Here is a 21,057-nt window from a genome sequence, read left to right on the forward strand (position 1 = left end):
GATTCTGTTTCCACTGCGGCAGTGAGATTTTCACCATTTACTACCTTCAAAGAAGATAGCATTGCAAAACATAATTTTGTTATATTCTATATCTATGCAGAAATAGAAATTTGACAACAAAACTAGCCAGAGTGCTGGGCCAAGAAGGTCTTTTAACACTGTGCTCACTTTTGCAAACCATATATTTTTCATTCTCACTTCTCTTATGTCCAACTCTATCCAGCACTGATGTTTATTCTAAGTGTATGTATCTGTTGCACTGCACACAGTGCCCTTCAGTACTTTTCAGTTTTTTTGAAGCCTCAGATATCAAAAGAATATTTTCAATTTCAATTGATATATTTGTTATGTATATTTTATTTTTATTAACTTAATAAATTCCACGGAGCATTTTGCTCTTGCACACTAGCGTTCTGCTGTTTCAGCTGCTGAAAATGTTAACTTTTTGTCTTTCACCATCATTTGGTTTTGCAAGACAGATATGGAGTACCCATGCATGAGTGCCACCTTTGCTGGTCCCACAGCAGTCATACAAACAGGTTTCTGCAGCACAATAATTCTGGAGCACCAGTTATGATTTATAGGTAGTTTTGGTTTTGGAGTTTTTTTGTTTTTTTTTTTTTGAAGGGGGGGGTATTGGTTTGTTTTGTTGTTTTGGGGGGTTGTTTTGTTTTATTTGGTGGTTGTTGTTTCAAAGAAAGCTCACTGGTTTAATTCTGTTTAACGGTTCCAATTCCTCTTTGGGGAAAAGACTCCTTACCAGGACAAGCCCATGTGACAGGAAATGCTGGCATAAAAACAAGATCTGAGAATGGAAGTAAACCAATGAGTTTGTAAGAGAAGAAGCACAGCTACAGAAACAAAAATCCCGAATTACGTTGCCATCTGAGCAGGATGTACAAATAGTAACTGTATGAGCAAAAAGCCATTTGAGATTTAGCCAGAGGATATACTAGTAAGTTGTTGTAGTCTCCAGGTATTATTTCTGCTTAGTGTTTCACTGTATTTGGTATGATAGGGTTTTTTAAGGTAGAACATGTCACAGCAGAGTAAACATCTGACACTGCTCCTACCAGAATTGTGATGCAGACCTGACACACCTGGGGAGCTTGGCCAGCCACTCAATTATGCTTCCTTTTCTTCTGTCATCAAGGAAGAAGGAAGGAGGAAGAGTTGTTAATATATAGTGGGCTGGTACATGTCTTCCTTATGGTCACCCTAGTGAAGACCTTTCCAGTAGTGTGCTCTCAGTTACCAGAAGAAGGCAGTTCATATAAATACCTATTGACAAAGTTTTGTTCCAACAGGTCAATGTAGTGCAGGATCAGTTCATAGTTGGCTAACAACATTGCTAATTGCTATATTTGGACTATTTGCTGTAGTCCAAAGTGATATAAATAGCTACATTTAGTCTGAATGTCAGAACAGGCAGTGACAGATAGAGAAATGCACCACTTCAAGTGAATTGTGCTAATTAATAGCAGCATTTACCTCAGTTTCAAGGTTTCACTTACAACCTTGGCTAAAAACAAGTCTCTTCCTTATGCTTTGCTGTCTTTTGCAGTGCCTATAGTCTCACCCCTGTTGGAGAGGATTCTTTATGCAGTCATTTATTTTCTTCGCTTCAGCACGGCATGACTAACTTGCCATAGGTCAGAAAGAGCACTAACGACAAAGTAGAAACAGCTTTGTGTTACTTTCTTCTTTCTTATCATCCTTACTGTGCTAGCACTGCAGTGCCTCTCAAAGCTAGGAATGGTGGAAACTGGCTCATTGTGTGAGATCTTAGTAGTGCTGCAGGGCCACAGAATGTCATGGTTGCCAAAGCAAGAATAATCTGGCCAAAGGAAACTGATGTGAGATCAGACCTGTGGGAAATGTGGTCTTAGGGCAACCGAGGCCATGATGTTCCATTAGAAACCTGGTTCAATAATTCAAAGAAATGTGAGCTAGTTCCTGTGTTTTAATGGTTTCCCGTAACGAGAAGTTTCTTCTGCTGGAGGAACATCTGACATCACACACAGTGGGCCTGTGTGTGGTCACTCCCTGCCACAGACTCATCCTAATTCTGCCAAGTTACAGTAGCATCAAAGGCCCTGCCATCCAGAGTGCTTTGCCAGGTTAGTGGTGGCTGAACCCTCTCTGCTAGAACATGTAGTAATACTCCCTCCACAGAGAGAAAGCTGGCCTCGCTCTCCTGAGCAGTGTTTTACATTACTAGTTCCACAGCAGGAAAGCTAGTGAGTTGGGATTTACTGGGACAGGATTCTTCCAATCCGGTGAGCCTCATTGTTTCTTTGGGGAAGGATTGGGTATATGCCAGTGGAAGCATGACTACAGATGGGATCTTAGTGATTTCTAAGACTCGGTGGAAACCTTAGACCTTCAGATGCCTAATCATTCACCATCTGTGTTGAGATGGCCTGCTAACTTGGGAATGATCCTGGTGAGGATCTATCCTTGTGAGAGCTGCCCGTAAACTTAGTCAACTCAAGAGTTTTGTTGTCCTTGGACTGCTGCCATCCAAACCTCATATTCTTGTAAAATGTCTCTGAAATAAAGGAACAATGGAGTGCGGAAGGTGTCATGTGTTTCCCCCCCCACCCCCTTTACCTCAGACATTCCAGTTACACCTGTTTTTTCTCCAGTTTCCAGTCACCAAGGGGAGTGCTTGGGTCTTTCCTGTAATCACAACACTAAGTCCAAAGTCGAGGCTGCAAGCTGCTTCTAATCTGAAATTACCTCTTGAATCCTCTCAGACACAGCCAACTGCAGTAAGCCTGTTTATAGGATGCAAGTCCTCATACTTACTGGTCAAACCATGAACACTCCCTTAGCACAAGGGGGAAGATTTCAAGCGGTCCCTCCTGGCTCCATCTCCTGTTTTCATGTTTCTCTGTGAAAGGGAAAGGAAATAGAAGAGTGGGTGGGATGGCAGGTACATCAGTGTATCAGCAGGCTGCTGGTATAGGCTCGTGTGGTATGTGTGGCAGCCCTGGAGGCTGGTAGAGATCTTCATGAAACTTTGCTGGGTACTCTGGACACGGACACAGGAAAAAAAAAAAAAGAGACTGAAGGAGCTATGAGTTAGGTTTAAAACTAAATATAGTAAGGGCCTGTATCTCTGGTCTGCTATTGATCATCTTATATTCTTATTTTTTCTGATGCACTTTTTCATTCCTTTGCTGTTTCAGTTTTTGTTTAATTTCTGATATTATTGACAGAAACTTTAGGGTGAGCCCTGTACTTTCTTCTTAGCAGTTAGAAAGACAATGGATTAGCTACATTTGTCTTAATTTTTGTCTAAGTTCCAATGTCCTTTCTGTTTATAAACCAGGTATTACATTTGTGATACTAACTTCGTTCAAATGTTGGACAGGGTAAAGACGAGTTACGATGTAGCTGATCACCAGGAATGATCTCCAACTTAGCCATGCTGATTGAGACAACACAAGAGAAATAGGGGAGTGGAAGAACTGGCTGTACAAATAGTCCCATCAGTTGCTCTATCCTGTTTTCCTCAGCCATAACACTCACAGCAGCTGCGTGCTGAGTTATCTTCGCTGCCCCATGTGCCCTCCAGTGCCTCCGTGATCTGCAGCACAGGGCTCCAGCACAGCTCTCGGGTATCCCAAACCGGGGACCCTCACGGGAGGCGAGAGAACAGTTGTGAGCCTGCAGGGCGGGATGCGGCAGTGGCGCGGGGGCCGTGCCAGCTCTCCCATGAGCAAAGGTGCTCCCGGCTAAAAGCCCTCCGTGCTCTGCACCCACCGCGGCTGTCCTGGTGCCAGGCTTCTGCGCTAGTAGTGGGCGGAGCAGGGAGCAGAGCTGTGGGAGTACGTCCAGGTAGGGGGACTCCTCTGCTTAGGAACAGGGCCTGTGTTACGGAGGGTTCCCTGGCCTCTGTCCGACCAGTGGAACAGTGACTTAAGGGACAGGGGGCAGTGGTGACAAGTTCCTGCCTGACGCAACAGGCACATCTCCTCTGTGCACTCGCATATTACGTGTGAGGATCTGCAAGTGGTGCCAAATGACAACGGTTTGGTATTCATCCAGCATGGATGTATAAACATGCTGGATGAATGATGACTCATCCAGCACGGAGGTGTCACCAAGATTAAGTTGGCCTATGCCCTGCATCAAAACTGCTTCCATAAAGAAAAAAAAAAAAAGATGATTGTCATAGGAGACTCCCTTCTGAAGCTAACAGAAAGACCAATATGCAGGCTGAACCCACTTATGGAAATCTGCTGTCTCACTGGGGCCTGTGTGTTGATCACTTCTCCCAAGTAACAAGCAATAGTACAAGAGGAAATGGCCTCAAGTTGTGCCAGGGGAGGTTTGGACTGGATATTAGGAAAAATATCCTCATCAAAAGGGTTTCAAGCGCTAGAACAGGCTGTGCAGGGAGATGGTGGAGTCATCATCCCTGGAGGTACTCAAAATATATGTAAATATGGCATTTACAGACGTGGTTTAGTGGTGGACTTGGCAGTTCTGGGTTAACAGTTGAACTTGATGGTCTTAAAAGTCTTTTCCAACCTAAACGCTTCTGTGATTCTGTGACATACTGGAAGAGATTAACATTTCACATTTCACCCTTTGTAGCTTAATGTAAATTCAGATGATGTCACTGTCAGTTTTCTTGGCTGTTAAACTGTCTCAAATGCTGTTCAATCCCTTGTGCCATATAGTGAGCTCTCTACTTCATTACTTACCAAGCTAGCATGCTCACACAATGTAAATGTTAGTGTAAAAGTATCTCCTTTATACCTTCTCCGGGCTTTTTCCCACAGCAGCAAGATACATTTAGGTAGCACTTTACTGTTCTCAAATTGCATCTTTGTCAGGGCAGTTCTAAGGTTCGTGGAAGCCCTTGACAAAGTGCACAGCTTTATATTGTCAATAGTTTGACAAGAGTGATTCATGTGCATTGGCCTTTAATGTTTGAGATTTTGCTGCTGTGGTTGTTATTTGAAGAGCAATTCAGGTAAGTTACTCTGGGAACAGTGGAGCTAACACTCTTTTCTGATGGGTTTGTGCTGAGTGTTCCTGGTGGCTGCTGCAGCACTGGCCCTGTTAGAGAAAGAAATACAGAATAACACTTTCAGAAGAATAGTGTTGTAATTCTGTAAAATAACATCTGGAGACTGCGGGATGGGCACAGGTAAAAAGATGGATGGATTGTATCAGGCAACACTTTCAGCCAGTGGCAGCCTTAGGAATAGAATTTGCAACCCCCCACCTCTTTGCAGGAGTGGGAAAGGTATTCTGCTTGGGGACAGTGGGAGGCTTAAGCGTACAGCTCCGATGATTCAAGCAGGAAATCCTAGAGATGTACTTGGGCGTGGGTACTAAGAAGGAAGTGTAAAAACAGCCCTAAAGCATGTGTGCTGAGTATGACAGAATGCTGAATGTTTGTTCAAATTCCTCTTTTTTCTTGTGGGCACAATTTATGGTTAGAAAAAGACTACAGTTAAAAACAAAGGAAAAAAAAACCACCCAAAAGCAAAACAAGAAAAAACCCATTAAAAAACAAACAAACAAACCAAACAACCCCCCCCCCAAACCAAATAAACAAAAAAAAAAAAAAAAAAACCCCAAAAAAACGAAAAAAAAACCAACCTGAACAATGAAAATCTTATTTAGGCAGCAAATCCTGCTATTTCAGTGTGGACAAGTATTGGAAAATGGTTACTCTTTATGTACAGACTCGTGGTTTAGAGATATGAAGCTCTTGAACTCTAACCAGGAGATGAAAGGAGTACCATCATGATTTTGTCTCTGTTTTGTCATCATTGAAACTGAGATAACAAAATTAATACCTTTTCAAGGGTGAAAGGGTTAGTTATGCATTTTTTTCATAACACTTAATGCTAAAGCACTTGCTCTGAGTATAAATCTACAGGTAGAATTAAGATAAGTAACAAAACAAAATATTAAAGAATTGTGTTAGATTTTGACACGCTCATAACTACACTGGCAGTATCTTAGGAGTCCCACAGAACTCCCTCTAATAAAACACTCCTCATATGTGATTTTTTTTAAAATTATTTTTAATTCCCTTGAATGGACAATGTTTCCAAATAAATTTAGGATTGGTAAATCAATTAACCCCCCCCCAGATTTCTTACAGTGGGGGCTCAAGAGCTGCTACTCTGTGTTAAACTGATATCAGAAATGATTAAAATGATTCATTTTTGCTTCATCTTTCATAGGATAATAAAACATCCCAAAGGCCTCTGTTCTACTTATTGGGTTACTTTGAATTGTGCTTTTGACAGGCAACACACAGTTTGTTTATGACAGCTACTAGGAAACCTATTAACTAATAATTTGTTTTTCAGGTATAATTGTGATCTGAGTGTTGGGTTTGCTCCAGAGTCAGTTCTCATTAATCTGTTAGGTAATAGAATAACATCTGGAAGATCTATGTCTTGTTTGCAAGTAAATAAGCATTTTTTAATATTAAGATGAACTTAAAGATTATTTTAAAACTTAAAAACATAAAGTTTCTCTGATGATTTTATAACACCTGCTCAGTTGCATATTTTTTTTTAACACTGCAGCATCTCTTCAGAAGTGTGAATTTGGAGCATTAAATAAACTTCATCAAGTTCCAGGTGCTCAACATGAAATTTTAGGTCTACTGGTTCTGGAGATCATAAACAGAAATTTAGATTGAAATTTAGGTTAGCGCTGAAGTTAAAGATGGTGTTTCAAAACTTGTAACTGGTGGAACAACCTTTTCAAATAGTGTCACACCTGTTCTCGAATTCATTAAATAAATGTGGAGCAGTGGTTCTTAGGTCTACCAAGGAAACCAAGAATACAACCATCCTAACAGTGTGATATCTATTAGTGGCTTGCTAAACTTTTGACTCCAGAAACAAGTTGTGCATTGTCCTCATTTCTTTTCAGTGCTGTAAGTGGTAGTGATGCTAGAAGAGTATCAATCTGCCTGTCCCCCTTTGCATCTGGTCTGTGCAGTGACTTCAGTAGCTCTTAAAAAGAAAGGCATGTACAACCATAAAAGTTTTGTTTGTTTCAGTCAACTGTAAAAGCAAGTGCTAATATTTGTAAAATCATTTCTGGGCCAATGGCCCCTTAGGGTGTTGACTGTACAGTTCTGATGAAGGTGTGTTAAAGTGGCATATATCATAGAATGGTTTGGGTTGGAAGGGGCCTTAAAGATCATCTAATTCCACTCCTTTGCAGGGACACCTTCCACTAGACCAGGTTGCTCAAAGTGCCCTCTAACCTGGCCTTGAACACTTTGAGGGATGGGGCAGCCACAGCTTCTCTGGCCAACCTGTGCCAGTGCCTCCCACTTCTCATGGTGAAGAATTTTTCCTAATATCTAATCTAAGTCTACCCTCTTTCAGTTTAAAGCCATTTCCCTCTGTTCCATTGCTACTTGCATGAGATATATCTATCTCATGAGGAGTAATCTAGTACTTTGACCCTACCCCAGACACGTTTTCCAGATCAAAGATGTGCAAATTCAAAGAAATGTGGGCAGAGCCTCTTCCACGGGTTAGAGTCCAACATGGCTTGACTTTACATGAGGCTGTGCAAAGTACTGCAGAATCCCTGTGTACCTGTGTTTGGACAGGAGTGTTGTTTAGTCATGATCAGGGTGGTAGCATTTTTAGCCTGTTGTTAGATTTGGCTTTCCTGGGCATAAATATCTCAATTTGAGATCAATGTGGAGGTCAACTACTTGGAGTCAGGACTTGTGCAGTGTGTAGGTTATAACCATGACCCATTTCCCTACCTTGTGGTAGTTCACAACTTTGTCTTTACTTAAGGCATTATGGAAAGATACCTAAGAAATCCCAGTTATTTTTAAAGAAAACTTGAAACATTATGTGTCAGATAAAGATAAACTCTAGTTTTCTCAGTATTTATGTTTCTTAATCAGGGGTCCATAGAGCAATAATAACATGTAAGACCTAGCCTGCAAAATCATATTGCCTTGAAAAAGACGGAGTAAATCTAAAGCAAATCAATGATTCTATTTTAGTAACCTAGTAGGGTTTTAGTCAGTGCTTTTGCATTTCAAGTTGCCTGAAATGCAAGTATTTTACTTTCAAATGCCTGGCCAAACCATTTAAAGGAAGGCTTATTAGAAATCTATTAATTTGAAAAAGGGCATCCTAAAAAAATGTGGAGAACGACAAAATCCCCTTTCAGTGGATGCAACAGTACAAATGTGGTTCATGATATAAGGGGCTACTAGGGTCTGGCTGATTACATGACTGTTGTGTGGTATATGAAATACAGGTAACCAGACATAGGCAGAACAAATTTCCCAGAAGTGACAAAAGTGACTTCCCAGTCTTTATATTTTCCCTTTAAAAGCAGCCATGAGATACTTCAAGCTTCTGGCGCTAGGAAGCAGAAAAGCAGTTTTCTATCTCTTCCAGTGTCTTGGAGAGCTTTTTACTAAAATACCAGAAATCTGTATTTTTGCCAAAATATGTGGTTCCTATACCATTAACTGTGGAGGCCTCCCTTCAGACACACCATGATGTCTTTGGCCAGTAGCATGCTAGGTGAATACATTTCCAGGGGAAAACCTGGAATTAATGGTAATGGTTATATATGTAAGGTGGCAGATAGTTCCTGAGGTAGAGGGGGCTCCAAGCATAAGACATTTTTCTTCTTCAGCCATCACTGATTTCATCCTTATCCTAATGTATGTAGGGAGTTATTTGACAAATGCATATGCTGGTATTGATGCCAATAGTTGCCTACACTTTACTAGCTTAAGGATGTGTGCTGCTTATGACTGGCCAAATGCCAGTTCCTCTATTCATTACTCCCTAACATCCTTCTGGTGAAGTTTTTTTTGCTTGATGTAGCTGTATGGTTATAGACTCTTGTGAAGAAAAGACCAGGAAAGAAATGCTAGGCATTCAACTCAGAGAAACTGCTCAAACCTCTGGAAGAGCTACTCTGGAAACTTTGTTCATGAGTGTACTGAAGACAACATTTTCTTGAGAAAAAAGTTGAGGGATTTATGCAATTTTAACATCTAATTAGTTATCTGTCCCAAAGTGAATTGGTTACATTCCTGTTTCTGTGAGATAAATCAGGCATCTTCGAGTTACCTAGGAGCATTAAACTAATACTAGATATGAAAAGTTCAAAATATAGTGTAAATATTTCACTCTAATTTGCTTTCATGTTTAAGGGTTCTGACATCATCCTGTTGCCTGTTTTTGCAATGCATTAAAGAAAGGAAGCCTGAACACCAATCTTGTTTATTTTATAAAAGAGAGCAAAACAGAAATGAAACATAGCCTTGGGAAATATAACCCCCTTTTGTTGAGTATTTTTAGCTATTATTAGAAGGTAAAATCTTCTTTGTTTGCCTTCTGGGCATTTGTAGTCTTTTTATTTAGATTTGTAGGTATAAAAATGACAGAAACCAAGATGAAGTTAAAAATGAGCTAAAAAAAAATAAAAAAAATAATAAAAAAAATTAGTCCAAGGCATGTTTAGGCCTTTTAAGGCAACAAGGCAAAATATTCAAGTGTGGAGAAATGACCTTCAGAGGTTTTTCTGTGTAGAGGTACAAACAGAAATATGCAAGGAAAAGTTTTTTCTTTCATGTCTGCTTTGTTAAACTGTTGGTAAACACTGTAACTCTCCACCTTTCTTGTCTTTTAGCCACATAATCAATGAGCTGATAGAAACAGAACGAGTTTATGTAGAAGAACTTCAAAGTATAATAGAGGTAAGAAACTCTTCTGAAATGACTGCTGGTGCTTAATCTCTGAGTCATCACTGCCAATGCACATCCTTCATGGGCTCAGCACTCACCTCCCACCTCCTGCTTAGAGTACACAGGCCCTGTTAGCAAGGCAGCTCAGCCCTGGGGATGGAAAATGGGAAGGATGTTTTGAACATCTTCCCTCAGGGCTTAAAGGAAGAGGCATCTTTTCTAACCCCAGACCACAGAATGATAAAAGTTGCACAATCCTCAAAGTTATGGACAGAGAAATAGTTAATGAGAATGAGAAACATCACCCTCATTTTCCAACAGGCCAGACACTAAATTTTGGTGAATGTAGGTTTGGAAAATAATTGAGAAAACGAAATGCCCTCTTCCCCCTCTTGTTTATTGTCCCATGTAGTGTTGGTACACAGAAAAGAGCAGGTCACACTGCAAATATAACTCCTGAGCTTTTGAAACTTGTAGGATACCAACATACTCTATGCATGTGGGGTCTGAGGTCCCTAGTTTCTGGAAGAATTGAGGTTGAGTAGGGCTTAATCATGCTTGTATTGGGGTGGGACTTGAAGGCCCGAATAGTTGCTTTTTACAACCATATGGTTGTTTCTTTATTGGATTTGATGTGTGGGACCTGACCATTCTAGCAATTGATATTACTTTGGGGTTTAAAATCTGCACCCAGAATGCTCTCTCAAAGTTTTTATCGAAGAAACACGATCCAGTTTCTACAAGAAACAATGAAATAATCAAGCTGAATACCACAATTCAACAAATAAATCCAAAATAAACCTTTGGCAATGAAGCAGTTTAGCAGAAAGATATGTGTCTATCAAACTTAGCATTTTCCACCCCTACATGAGCAAAATGACATTTGAATCCTAATGAGATAATTTCATCTCTTTTGTTGATCCATTAGTCTGTCCATTTGTGGTTAAAAATGCGTTTTTCAATGCTATCGGGTAAAAAAGCTCTGCGGAAAATTGGAAGCATCAGTAATTCATGGAAGCAACAAAGAAGCAGTCATAAGAGAATCATTTGTATGCTCTGTTGAGATCAAAATCATATAGAGTTTGGGCCTCTTCAATGTCCTGGACATAGTACTTTTTCCTTGGTAAAAACAGGCTGCTTTTATTTTCTACTCTTCTCTATAGGGGTATGCTTCAGAAATGGACAATCCCAATTTACTACATCTGATTCCATCTGCACTCCAGAACAAGAAGGAAATTCTTTTTGGGAACCTCCCAGAAATCTACGAATTCCACAACAGGCACGTGGGAACTGGTGGTTGGCCTGCGCCCTTGGGTGCTACTGTCATTTCTACTCCTTTATGTGGTGTGCTTTGACATACACATACGCAGGCAGGAAAAGTCATCCTCACTTTGCCTCTGTGTGTGTCCTATAAAGCCCATGTGTGGAGAACACCTCCAAGATCATCTATTTCATCTTTTTTTGTATTTTTTTTCTTCTTGTAAAAGATTACACCCTTTTGTGCATTTACTAGTGATTTCCCCTGGCAATATCCATTTTGAATGTTTCTCGTGCTGACTGTTCTACCAATTCTCTTGGTACAGTGGTAGATGGTGGTGGACTAAATCCTAATGTTCTTTCTCTGGCAAAACTCCCTATGAGGAAGTTTTCTTAGTGTTCAGCATATTTGTCTTATATTTCTGTTATCACATCAGAAGACATGATATATTTGATAGCACTTCTTAAAAGAATTGTATGCTTCACATGAGCATAAAGCTTTCTAGAAGCCTTGTCCACACTGTGGACAAAGGTAGTCTGGTGCTCATAGCTACAGAATGCCAGTTATGAATAAGATTAATCTATATTTTATTCTCTTTCAAAACACAAAGCTTAGGGCTACTTCTGTATATTTCCTGCTTTTCCTAGCCTTCACTAAGTAAAACTGTCTGTAGCCAAAGTGAGAATTTAGGAATTATTTTGGATAATAATTACCCCTAAGGTGTAACAAACAGTTGAACAAAGAAATTAAAACAACCCTCTTATGGAAATTTAAATATTATGCCAGAGTAGTTGAAACATAGTAGAAAATTTTTTTCCAGGTTATGTATTATTTTGAAAGTATGTGTCTTCCATCTGAAGAATGACATTCCCCACCATTTGCAAGCCTTGTCTTTCTTCCCCTAAACGCTTGGTTCACTGGCCTCCACAGCAAAAAACCTTTGGACCACATACCACATTTTCGTTGCTGGCTGATTAAGCTACTGCATCTGACAGAGCTTTTCTGTCTTTTCTAGCTGTTCTAAAAAATCCTCATAAATAAATGAGATGCAAGTGTTTGGGCTACGTATTGGAAACAAATCTCAACAGCCAGAGGAACCAGATGTATCAGATGCTTGTGAGCAGATGAAAACATGATACTATTGGTGATTCAGGCAATCAGCTGTGAATCACATCCCGTTTTTCTAAAATATATATTTCTTTCTGTATCAGAATTGTTACCTTCCCCATTGAATCCTCTTACTACAAAAACGTAGGTTTAAAGCTGGATTTACAGAGAAGCTAGCACACAGTTGGAGTGGGATGTTACATTACTGTTTGCTTTATTTCTCCCTCTTAGGATTTTCCTTAAGGAGATAGAAAATTGCATTGAAAACCCTGAGCTTCTTGCCCGATGCTTTTTGAAAAGAGTAAGTAAATTCTTCTGCAGATTTGTTTTTCTGCAGATTGCAGAAAAGAATTTGCAGATATCTAGGAATATTTACGGTCTTATTATACAGTACTTACAGATTTATTCCTGTCTTTTCACTCAGATTGTTTTCGTGAATGAGTGAAACCCACATAAGCAGATATTCCCAAATTAAGCAACAGCTAACAAGTATGTTTTTTGAAATCCGAACTTTTACCTGTTTACTGACAGGAAGAGGTCTGTTACCAGTGTTTTACCAATGTATTTTAAGCCCTGGTTAAAAAAGAAATAATCAGTAATCCAAATGTTTAATGTGCTTTTCATATCAGACAAATGTATACCTGCAGTCTAATGTATCCCAGACACCACCCTACTGTAAATAAGCACAGAGTGGTGTCACAGCAGATTGCTCTGAGTGCAGATACTACATCCTGTTCCTGTCTTATCATACATCTCTTTTTCTGTGCACCATTCAGGAGAGTTACTCTCCTAGAAGTTTAGAGGTGATAGGGTTAGTTTAAAAAAAAAAAAAAAAAAAAATTAGAGTGATCTCTGTTCATGGGAAAGCCCAAAGCCCACAGCAGTGGTGGGTTTGGTCACATCCATGTGTCTTCATGTTCTGTGACTTTCAGTACCTAAGTTCTGCAATTTTCTCCTCCAAGAGCTCCCAGTCATGTCCCTCCCCATCCATCTTCCCCAGTTAGGGACTGTTAGTTCTGTTTCCTGCACTCATTTTATAGCACTTACATAGTTTTTATAGCACTCATTCAGATGCTCCACTGGGGGGGGGGGGGGCGAGGGGGGGTAATATTGGTGGGTTGCTACCATTTTCATAGTCTGACAAACTGCTTGAGTAAGACTGTTTTACGTGAGAGATGGAAGAGACATAAGAAATGGGAAAATCTGTCCTCTTCCCTATAGTCAAAAGTACCTCCTGTTTCTACTCTGTCCTACATCTAGCATTTGCTGCTTTTCCAGAGTATGTATTAATTTTTTTTTAACAAGGTGATGTATGAAATACAAATTTGGATGAAACATACACACCTCATTTGTCAGAGATGTTGAGTGTATCACTAAGATTTCAATGGGAATTATGAATGTGTGATACTTCCAAAGGCTATGCCCCCAATTTACAAACAAGCCAGGCTGAGCAGCATCATATTTGAGTGTGGAAGGAGGTGGCAGATGAGCTCACCAAGCCGCTCTCCATCATTTATCGGCAGTTCTAGTCTGGGAAGGTCCCAGAGGGTTGGAGATTTGCCAACATGATGCCTCTCTACAAAAAGAGCAGGTAGGAAGACCCCAGAAGCTACAGGACTGTCAGCCTGACCTCAGTGCTGAGGAAGGTCATTCTACGTGAGATCACACAGCACGTGAAGGAAAATGGGGGGATCAGGCCTAGTCAGCATGGTTTCATGAAGGATATGTCCTGCTTGACCAACCTGATCTCCTCCTGTGAAGTGGTGGCCCAGCTGATAGTTTAGGGAAAGGCTGTAGATGTTGTCTATCTGGACTTTAGGAAAGCATTTGACCCTGTCTTCCACAGCATTCTCCTGGAGAAACTGTCTGCTCGTGGATTGAATGGGTGTGTTCTTTCCTGGCTGGATGGCAGATCCCAAAAAGTGGTGGTATATGGTGTCACATCTAGTTGGTGACCAGTCACTAGTGGTGTCCCTCAGGGCTCGGTATGAGGGCCAGTGTTGTTTAACGTCTTCATTGATGATCTGGATGAGGGGATTGAGTGCACCTTCAGTAAATCCGCATATGACACCACGATGGGTGGGAGTGTTGATCTGCTGGAGGGTAGGAAGGCTCTGCAGAGGGATCTGGGCAGGCTGGATCAATGGGCTGTGGCCAGTGGTATGAGGTTCAACATGGCAAAGAGCTGGGTCCTGCCCCTGGATCACAACAATGGGGTGTCAACCCCATGTAATGCTACAGGCTTGGGTAAGAGTGGCTGGAAAGCTGCTTGGTGGAAAAGGACCTGGGGGTGCTGACTGACAACCGAACATGAGCCAGCTTGTGCCCAGGCAGCCAAGAAGGCCAATGGCATCCTGGCCTGTATCAGAAACAGTGTGGCCAGCAGGGCCAGGGCAGTGATCATCCCCTGTACTTGGCATTGGTGAGGCTGCACCTCAAATCCTGTATTCAGTTCTGGGCCCCTCACTGCAAGAGAGACATTGAAGTGCTGGAGCACCAAAAGGCAACAAAAGCAGCAAAGCTGGTGAAGGGTATGAAGCACAAGTCTGATGAGGAGCAGCTGAGGGAACAGGGGCTGTTTAGTCTGGAGAATAGAAGGCTCAGGAGGGATCATATCACTCCCTACAACTATCTGAAATGAGGATGGAAGGAGGAGGTGGCTGGTCTCTTTTACCAAGTAACAAGTGACAGGACATGAGGTAATGGCCTCAAGCTGCATCAGGGGAGGTTTAGATTGGATATTAGGAAAAATTTATTCACTGAACAGGTGATCAGGCATTGGAGAAATTTCTTCACTGAAGGGTGATCAGGCACTGGAAAAATTTCTTCACTGAAAGGTGATCAGGCATTGGAACAGGCTTCCCACGGAAGCGGTTGAATCACCACCCCTGGAAGTGAACAAAATCTGTGTAGATGAGGCCCATAGTGACATGGTTTAGTGGTGGCCTTGGCAGTCCTCAGGTAACAGTTGGATTTGATGATCCCAAAGGTTTTTTCCAACCTAGTTGATTCTATGGTTCTGTATGAGTGTAAATGTGATTATAAGTCCACTGAATTATTTTCTGTTTAACAGCAAAGCATTTAGAGCTTGAGTAAATGATGCTACTAAGCAATACGTTGTTACTCTAAGGTTCAGATGCTGAGAAGGAAAATACTGTGGTGAAGTCATTATACAAAACAGGATAAACAGTTGTTGAAGAATGCAGACCTTTGAAATCCAAAAAGCATAAAATAGTGTGTATGTTGCAAATATACCTGGATTTGGATTTGGAGATAAAGAGAAATTCTTGACACTGAACTGATCCTGCAATTCTGCAGGAAGTTCAGACTCTATGCTTAAATACTGTAGCTTACGTCTCTCTCTGTAAAAACAGCTGTTGAGCCCAATTCTCCTCACTACCATTACAAGTATAAAAGCAGCACTATGGTCCAGGTGTGAAGTCAAAGAAAATTGGTCCCTCTGTCACCTTTGCTTATCAGTTTTTCTGGCCTAGTCAAAGAACACTAAATGTATTGAATAAGAGGTTAAATCATGCATTTGATTTCTTCCCATGCTAAATTTCACACTATGAAAGCAAAAGCCTCTCTTGAGATGTCTCTACTCACACAGTAGCACCTTTGATTCAAGAACTTGCCCTTATGTTCTGTTTTTAGAAGAAGCCACATAAAGTCCAGAAATTTGTTGTTTCTGTTGGATTGCCCTTAGGAGGCACTAACAAAAGTCTGGTTGTATATTTGTGTTCCCCATGATTTGGCAGGCTTTTATGTCTTCCTGCTGAGCAGAGGCTTCTGGCTTGCCCTGTGAGTTATGACTGTGCTTGCTTTGGCATATGAGGAAACTGAAATGGCTGCTGTTAAGAGCTGATACTGAATTCTGGGAGGAAACTTGCATTGTTGCAGATTCACTTCTCCGTTGCTCTTTCTTTGTAAGGGTGTAACCATCCTGCCACAACATCGTGGTGGGCCTTCAATTAGGAGCAGACTGATTTTTAGATTCAAACTTAAAGAATGCTACCATGTCTGACCACACTGCGACTTTTCATCCTGATTCCAGAGCTGCTTGAAAGCATCTGTGAGCTGCAGTTGGGACACCCTGGTGCCTGAGTCTTGCTCTCTGTGGCAAGGACGGCACAGATGCTCAAAGATGGGTGGGATGTGTACTGGATGCTTTGCAGGATGGGTCTTCCAGTGCTTTTATGAGCAACAAGAAGAATACTCTGGGCTGATGTGTGAAACACAGGGCTGCAAAGCAAGAAAGCTTACCAAACCAAGGCAAGAATGCACAGGAAGAAACAAAAGGTGTGTGAGACTGCTACCAACATGTTCCGTGTGACGTGCCTGGCAGAGGTGACTCCCTGTGGGTTACCACTCTTTAATTATTAATATTGTTTACCTTGGGAAGAGAGAATAATAGAACAGGATCCAGCAGATGGGGCATTCAGGGAGAAAGAAGCTTTTAGAAAGGGAAGCTATCTGTGAAAGGACTGTAGCAGCTGATCAGAAACCTGTGAGTTGGATTCAAATGGCAAAATTCTAATGTGAACCAAAATTTATTCATAAATCAGCAGTCAAGAAGATAATTGGAACTGTGCACATATGCCATATGTGTGAAAGCTTACAAAGACCCAGGATACAAATCACCGTGGAAAGGAAAAGCATTCCGGGAGAGATGGGCATGGTGTAAAAGTACCAGCAAGAAGCCAGAACATCTGGATATGAAAATAGAGATGTGTGAAACGTTCAAGACTGTGATTTAAGTAATCGGGCAATTAATTATTTCTTGACATTTTAGAGTCTGATCCTAGTAATTTCATCAGGAATTCCCTATTCCTTACAGTGTTACAAAATTTAGAGCTGCATTTAAATATGTAAGTATCTGCCTGAACAGGTGTCACTGGTTTGGGCAGTAGTAGAAAATTGCATTGGCATAGGGTGGTTCCACTGTAACAAATTACTGGTAAATTGTTGATTATTGTACCTTTTCTTTAAATTTAAATTGGTACTTTTCTCTTATGCCTACTAGTGATCTTGACTGTTGCTGTTTCTATTGCTCTTGCCCAGTCTTATTATGTTTCTGTGGGCCAGAAACAAATTGTAATGCTTTGTTCCTACTTTTATATCTGTGTGTTTTATCTCCTGCTCACATCCTTCCAAGGCAACATGTGCAAGCAGTTCTATTTTTGAGGAGAAAATTCTGTAGTTGTTTTGAAATAGCTCCATTAATACTCTATTAAGTTGCAACAAAGCTTTTTGTATTGCATAATCCTTAACACAGCAAAGTGTTGCATGGCATAGCTCTGCTTTCACATCCAGTTCATCAGAGTGATGTCAATTTAAGTCTATAGAGGAAGGCAGCAGCAACACTGATTTCGTCTTGTAACTCTGTACAAAAGAAAATGCTTTCCCTCCATCAGTATTGTCCAGGCACTGTCTAGTAGGCTGACAGCAGAGAGGCAAGGGCCAGGAATTCCTGAGATTTATTTTTGGTGCTCTCTTTGATTCACTGAGATCATGTCCACCAGGATAGGTGCTGACAAAGATGGGAATCTCCCAGCTAGTCAGACACAGCCAGTCCTGCTTTTGGAATCTCTATGGCACTGCTCCATGGTCACATGGCTGCGGGGCTTCTGTGCTGAGTGTAGCCAGTGAACAGAGAACCTGGCACAGGAACACCTGCCTGTCTGTCTGTCTGCACCCACCCGTAGAGCCTGGGGAGCTCAAAATACATTGCTCGGGACTTTATAGAGGTTGGTGTTTGGGTTTTTTTGTTTTTGTTGTTTGGTTTTTTGTTTGTTGGTTGTTTTGGGTTTTTTTTCCTCACTGAAGTCACTGAGATTTTTGCTATGGACTGGGGAGCGTTTAGAGTGAAGTCATAGGTAAACAGAGATCAAGTGAGTCCACCCACTTGTAGTTTGAATAGGACAGGGTTTAAGTACTTCTCCCTGCCTGGCCTGGTACATCAACAAGACAAACTTGTTACTTTTAATTCCATTTTGTACTCTTGGAGAGCCAACACTCTTTTCAAAGTGTTTTGAACATGTGAACCTTAGCTAAGTGGGGAACATTGTTAGCAATTACCACTCTATGCCGGAACTGTTAGCCAAATTTACATTTCTAATGCTTTGTTTGTTTGTATGTTTGTTTGTTTGTTTTCACACCATCTATTTCCCTCCCTGGAAGATAGCAGTTTTGCAATTATACGATGTGTCTTCCAGTCTGCAATCTCCTTGCTTTGTGCAAAAAGTGAGAAAAGTCTTTTTTTTCAGGTGTATTAAACTTTGCAGGAATAAAAAACAAGTTTGGTAGCTGCAGTGTATTTTTACATACAGATTTATCCCTATGTATTGATTACTTCATGTGTTAGGATGGAAGGTAAGAAAAAGTGTGACTCAAGGCAAATGCTCTGTGGATCCTTTTTTCTTACCTTGCGTTTAAACTCTCCTTGTCTTGCAGAAAGAGGACCTCCAAATATATGAAAAATATTGTCAGAACAAGCCAAGGTCTGAAGCTCTCTGGAGACAGTGTGGAGACAGCATCTTTTTTCAGGTGGAGTTTAGTTTCTTGCAGACTAGCAGTGCAAGACCATCAAAGTTTGCTTTCCTTCTGTATCTCTTCTTTCTTTAGAAAACTTAGAGCAATGAACAGACTTTTCTGCACCCTTTTTATTCTGATGGCAAGTGCTCAGTATGTGTCAAGGTGTTCTCTAGAAGAGACTAGGTAGCAGAATTTCCTAGGTAGGTAGATTTCCTGGATGGGAGCCTGACCCTTCAGGCTATACCCAAACCAAAGAACTGCTGGCTTCTTTGCAAACCCCAGATAATTGCAAGCTCCTAAACAGTGCATACCAGTTTAGAAACTAAATCAAACCTACACATTTGCTCTTGTTTAGATATGTTTTTACTGTGGCATAGGTAACCTGGAAACTCCTATGAAGATGGAACAAATTTATCTTTCCATTAATTCACAGACATATAATCTTCAAATTAGAAAATGATAATGATCTCGGTGTCTTGCCTGTGTTTCAAGACACAATTGTATTTTTCTTCCGTGTTGTCTCTTACAGGAATGTCAGCGTAAATTGGATCATAAACTCTCTCTAGATGCTTATCTCTTAAAGCCAGTCCAGAGAATCACCAAGTACCAGTTGCTGTTAAAGGTAAGTTCTCCATGAGAGTGCTGAGTTCCAATGCATAGCTTGTTTCACTTACAGAATTGCGTATCAGCAATGTTTTTGAATGACTACTTGGAAATAAATACTCTGTTACTTCTTCAACAAATACTTGGTAGTGCTGTGTTGTAAAATGGTAACAGTCAAAGAAAGGACTTCCGTTTCAGAATAAGAACTGCTGTTACTTAGCAGTACTTACATCCTAAGCAATAGCAGTGTATTGCCATATATATATGTACTGCTATATATACATAAAGCAAGATATTTTATATAGTATTTCATTTACTTAGTTATTATTTGTCTTTGAATTTGGTTCTATTGTATTAGTATATGGTTTTACAGTTTCAAAACAGGAACTGATGCATTAAATCCTGTCTCTGACATTTGTCCATGTTTAACAAAACTCATCTCTCTGAACCTGATATTTTACCATGATTGTAGCCCAAACCTTTCAGAAGAAGCCCTACCCTCTTGATGCTTATGTTTTAAAGACCCAGCTAGGAACAAACAGCCTGTAACTTTTCCACAGGATAAATACGTGAGCTTCCATCTTGATTTGGTTGCAACTGTGAGTGGTCCATGCTTGAAATTTTGGTTTGAACTGGGCAACAGGAAATAATGTGGTCTCAAACCAATAACATTTTTTGGAGATGGTGGCTTAATTTCTGTCTTCCTCAGTTTTTCAAAATAATATTTGTTGAATTTCCTTATGGGAAGGTCATGAAGGTGAATTACAGGCAATTCTCAAGCCTCTGGACTTAATGTAGTGTTGTGTACTGTCATGAAATTTAGCATGAAATCTGCAGTAAAAATATTAGGCTGCAATTTTATTTGCTAATAGCTAGTAACTGCCATGGCACTGGTCAAATTGTGTCAGTTTAAGCCATGTGAGGATCTGGCTAGCCATTCACTTGTGCAGTACTTCTGTGACCTGTTTATTGACTTTACACAAAACTGTAGAATCCAAATATTGAAAGAGGATGTTACCAAGGATGCAACTTCATTGATTTCAGTAGATTTGCATCAGTGTAATCCAGAAGTAAATTTGTCTCATTTCTTGAAACTCCTCTGTGACAAGGGAGAAAATGTCAAGGTCTTTAGAAGAACAAGAGTAAACCACATTCTACTTTTAATTTGAAATACGACTGTAAATAAAACCAAGATTAGATCAAGGGTTAAAATTCTCAGGCAAAGCAGGTTGCAACTGTTGGGGTTGAGGCTTGTCAGACCAGTTTTGTACTTAGCAACAACACACTGGCACAGACATTTACTTTGTCAGGAATTATGAAGTCTGTGAAGACGGTGTACTCTTTCCCTGGCAGCAGGAGCATTTAAAAGTGTAGGAAAATGGGAGTCTGAAAATGGTAACAAACAAGTGCTTAAGAAGCTGTGTGACTTGAGTGATGAGCAAATTCTGAGTCATGATTATTGCAACACTATGGTTTCAATAAGTTTAACTAATACTGTAAAGCAGCATGCCCACTATACAGAGAGCAGGGATCCATCCTCATCCTAGAAACTGTGCAACAGGTGCTACAGGAATGCATTATGCTTTTACCTTCTAAGCCCTGGTCCCCCCAGCACTTGAGGAGACACTGCTGCAGTTTGGGGTTTGCAAGAACTACCTTTTTGCAGTCCTATTTTATGGGAACATAAGTGCCTCAATTTTTGGATTAAATTATTTCCAAACTCAAAATGTGTCAGAAAATAATATGCCTGAATGAAAACCATGTCAATGGCCTCCCTGATGAAGCGGTCTCATTCTTACTATAATAAAGATTACTAAAGTTC

General features: G+C 40.5%; 1 protein-coding gene across 10 annotated transcripts in view; it reads left to right on the top strand.

Moving 5' to 3' along the window:
* Positions 1 to 21,057, top strand: part of MCF2L2 (MCF.2 cell line derived transforming sequence-like 2) — a 183,440-nt gene that overhangs the window by 129,093 nt on the left and 33,290 nt on the right. For all 10 annotated transcript variants that reach the window (XM_061353481.1, XM_061353487.1, XM_061353482.1 and 7 more), the window contains exons 16-20: positions 9,679 to 9,745; positions 10,897 to 11,012; positions 12,330 to 12,399; positions 18,552 to 18,644; positions 19,162 to 19,254. In XM_061353481.1, the coding sequence (XP_061209465.1) occupies positions 9,679 to 9,745; positions 10,897 to 11,012; positions 12,330 to 12,399; positions 18,552 to 18,644; positions 19,162 to 19,254 (439 nt within the window). The remainder of the gene's footprint in view (positions 1 to 9,678; positions 9,746 to 10,896; positions 11,013 to 12,329; positions 12,400 to 18,551; positions 18,645 to 19,161; positions 19,255 to 21,057) is intronic.

The sequence above is a fragment of the Neopsephotus bourkii genome, unplaced genomic scaffold, assembly GCF_033783945.1.
Source record: "Neopsephotus bourkii isolate Nb327-2 ecotype Australia unplaced genomic scaffold, CSIRO-AGI_Nbou_v1 NB_678, whole genome shotgun sequence".
Lineage (NCBI taxonomy): Eukaryota > Metazoa > Chordata > Aves > Psittaciformes > Psittacidae > Neopsephotus > Neopsephotus bourkii.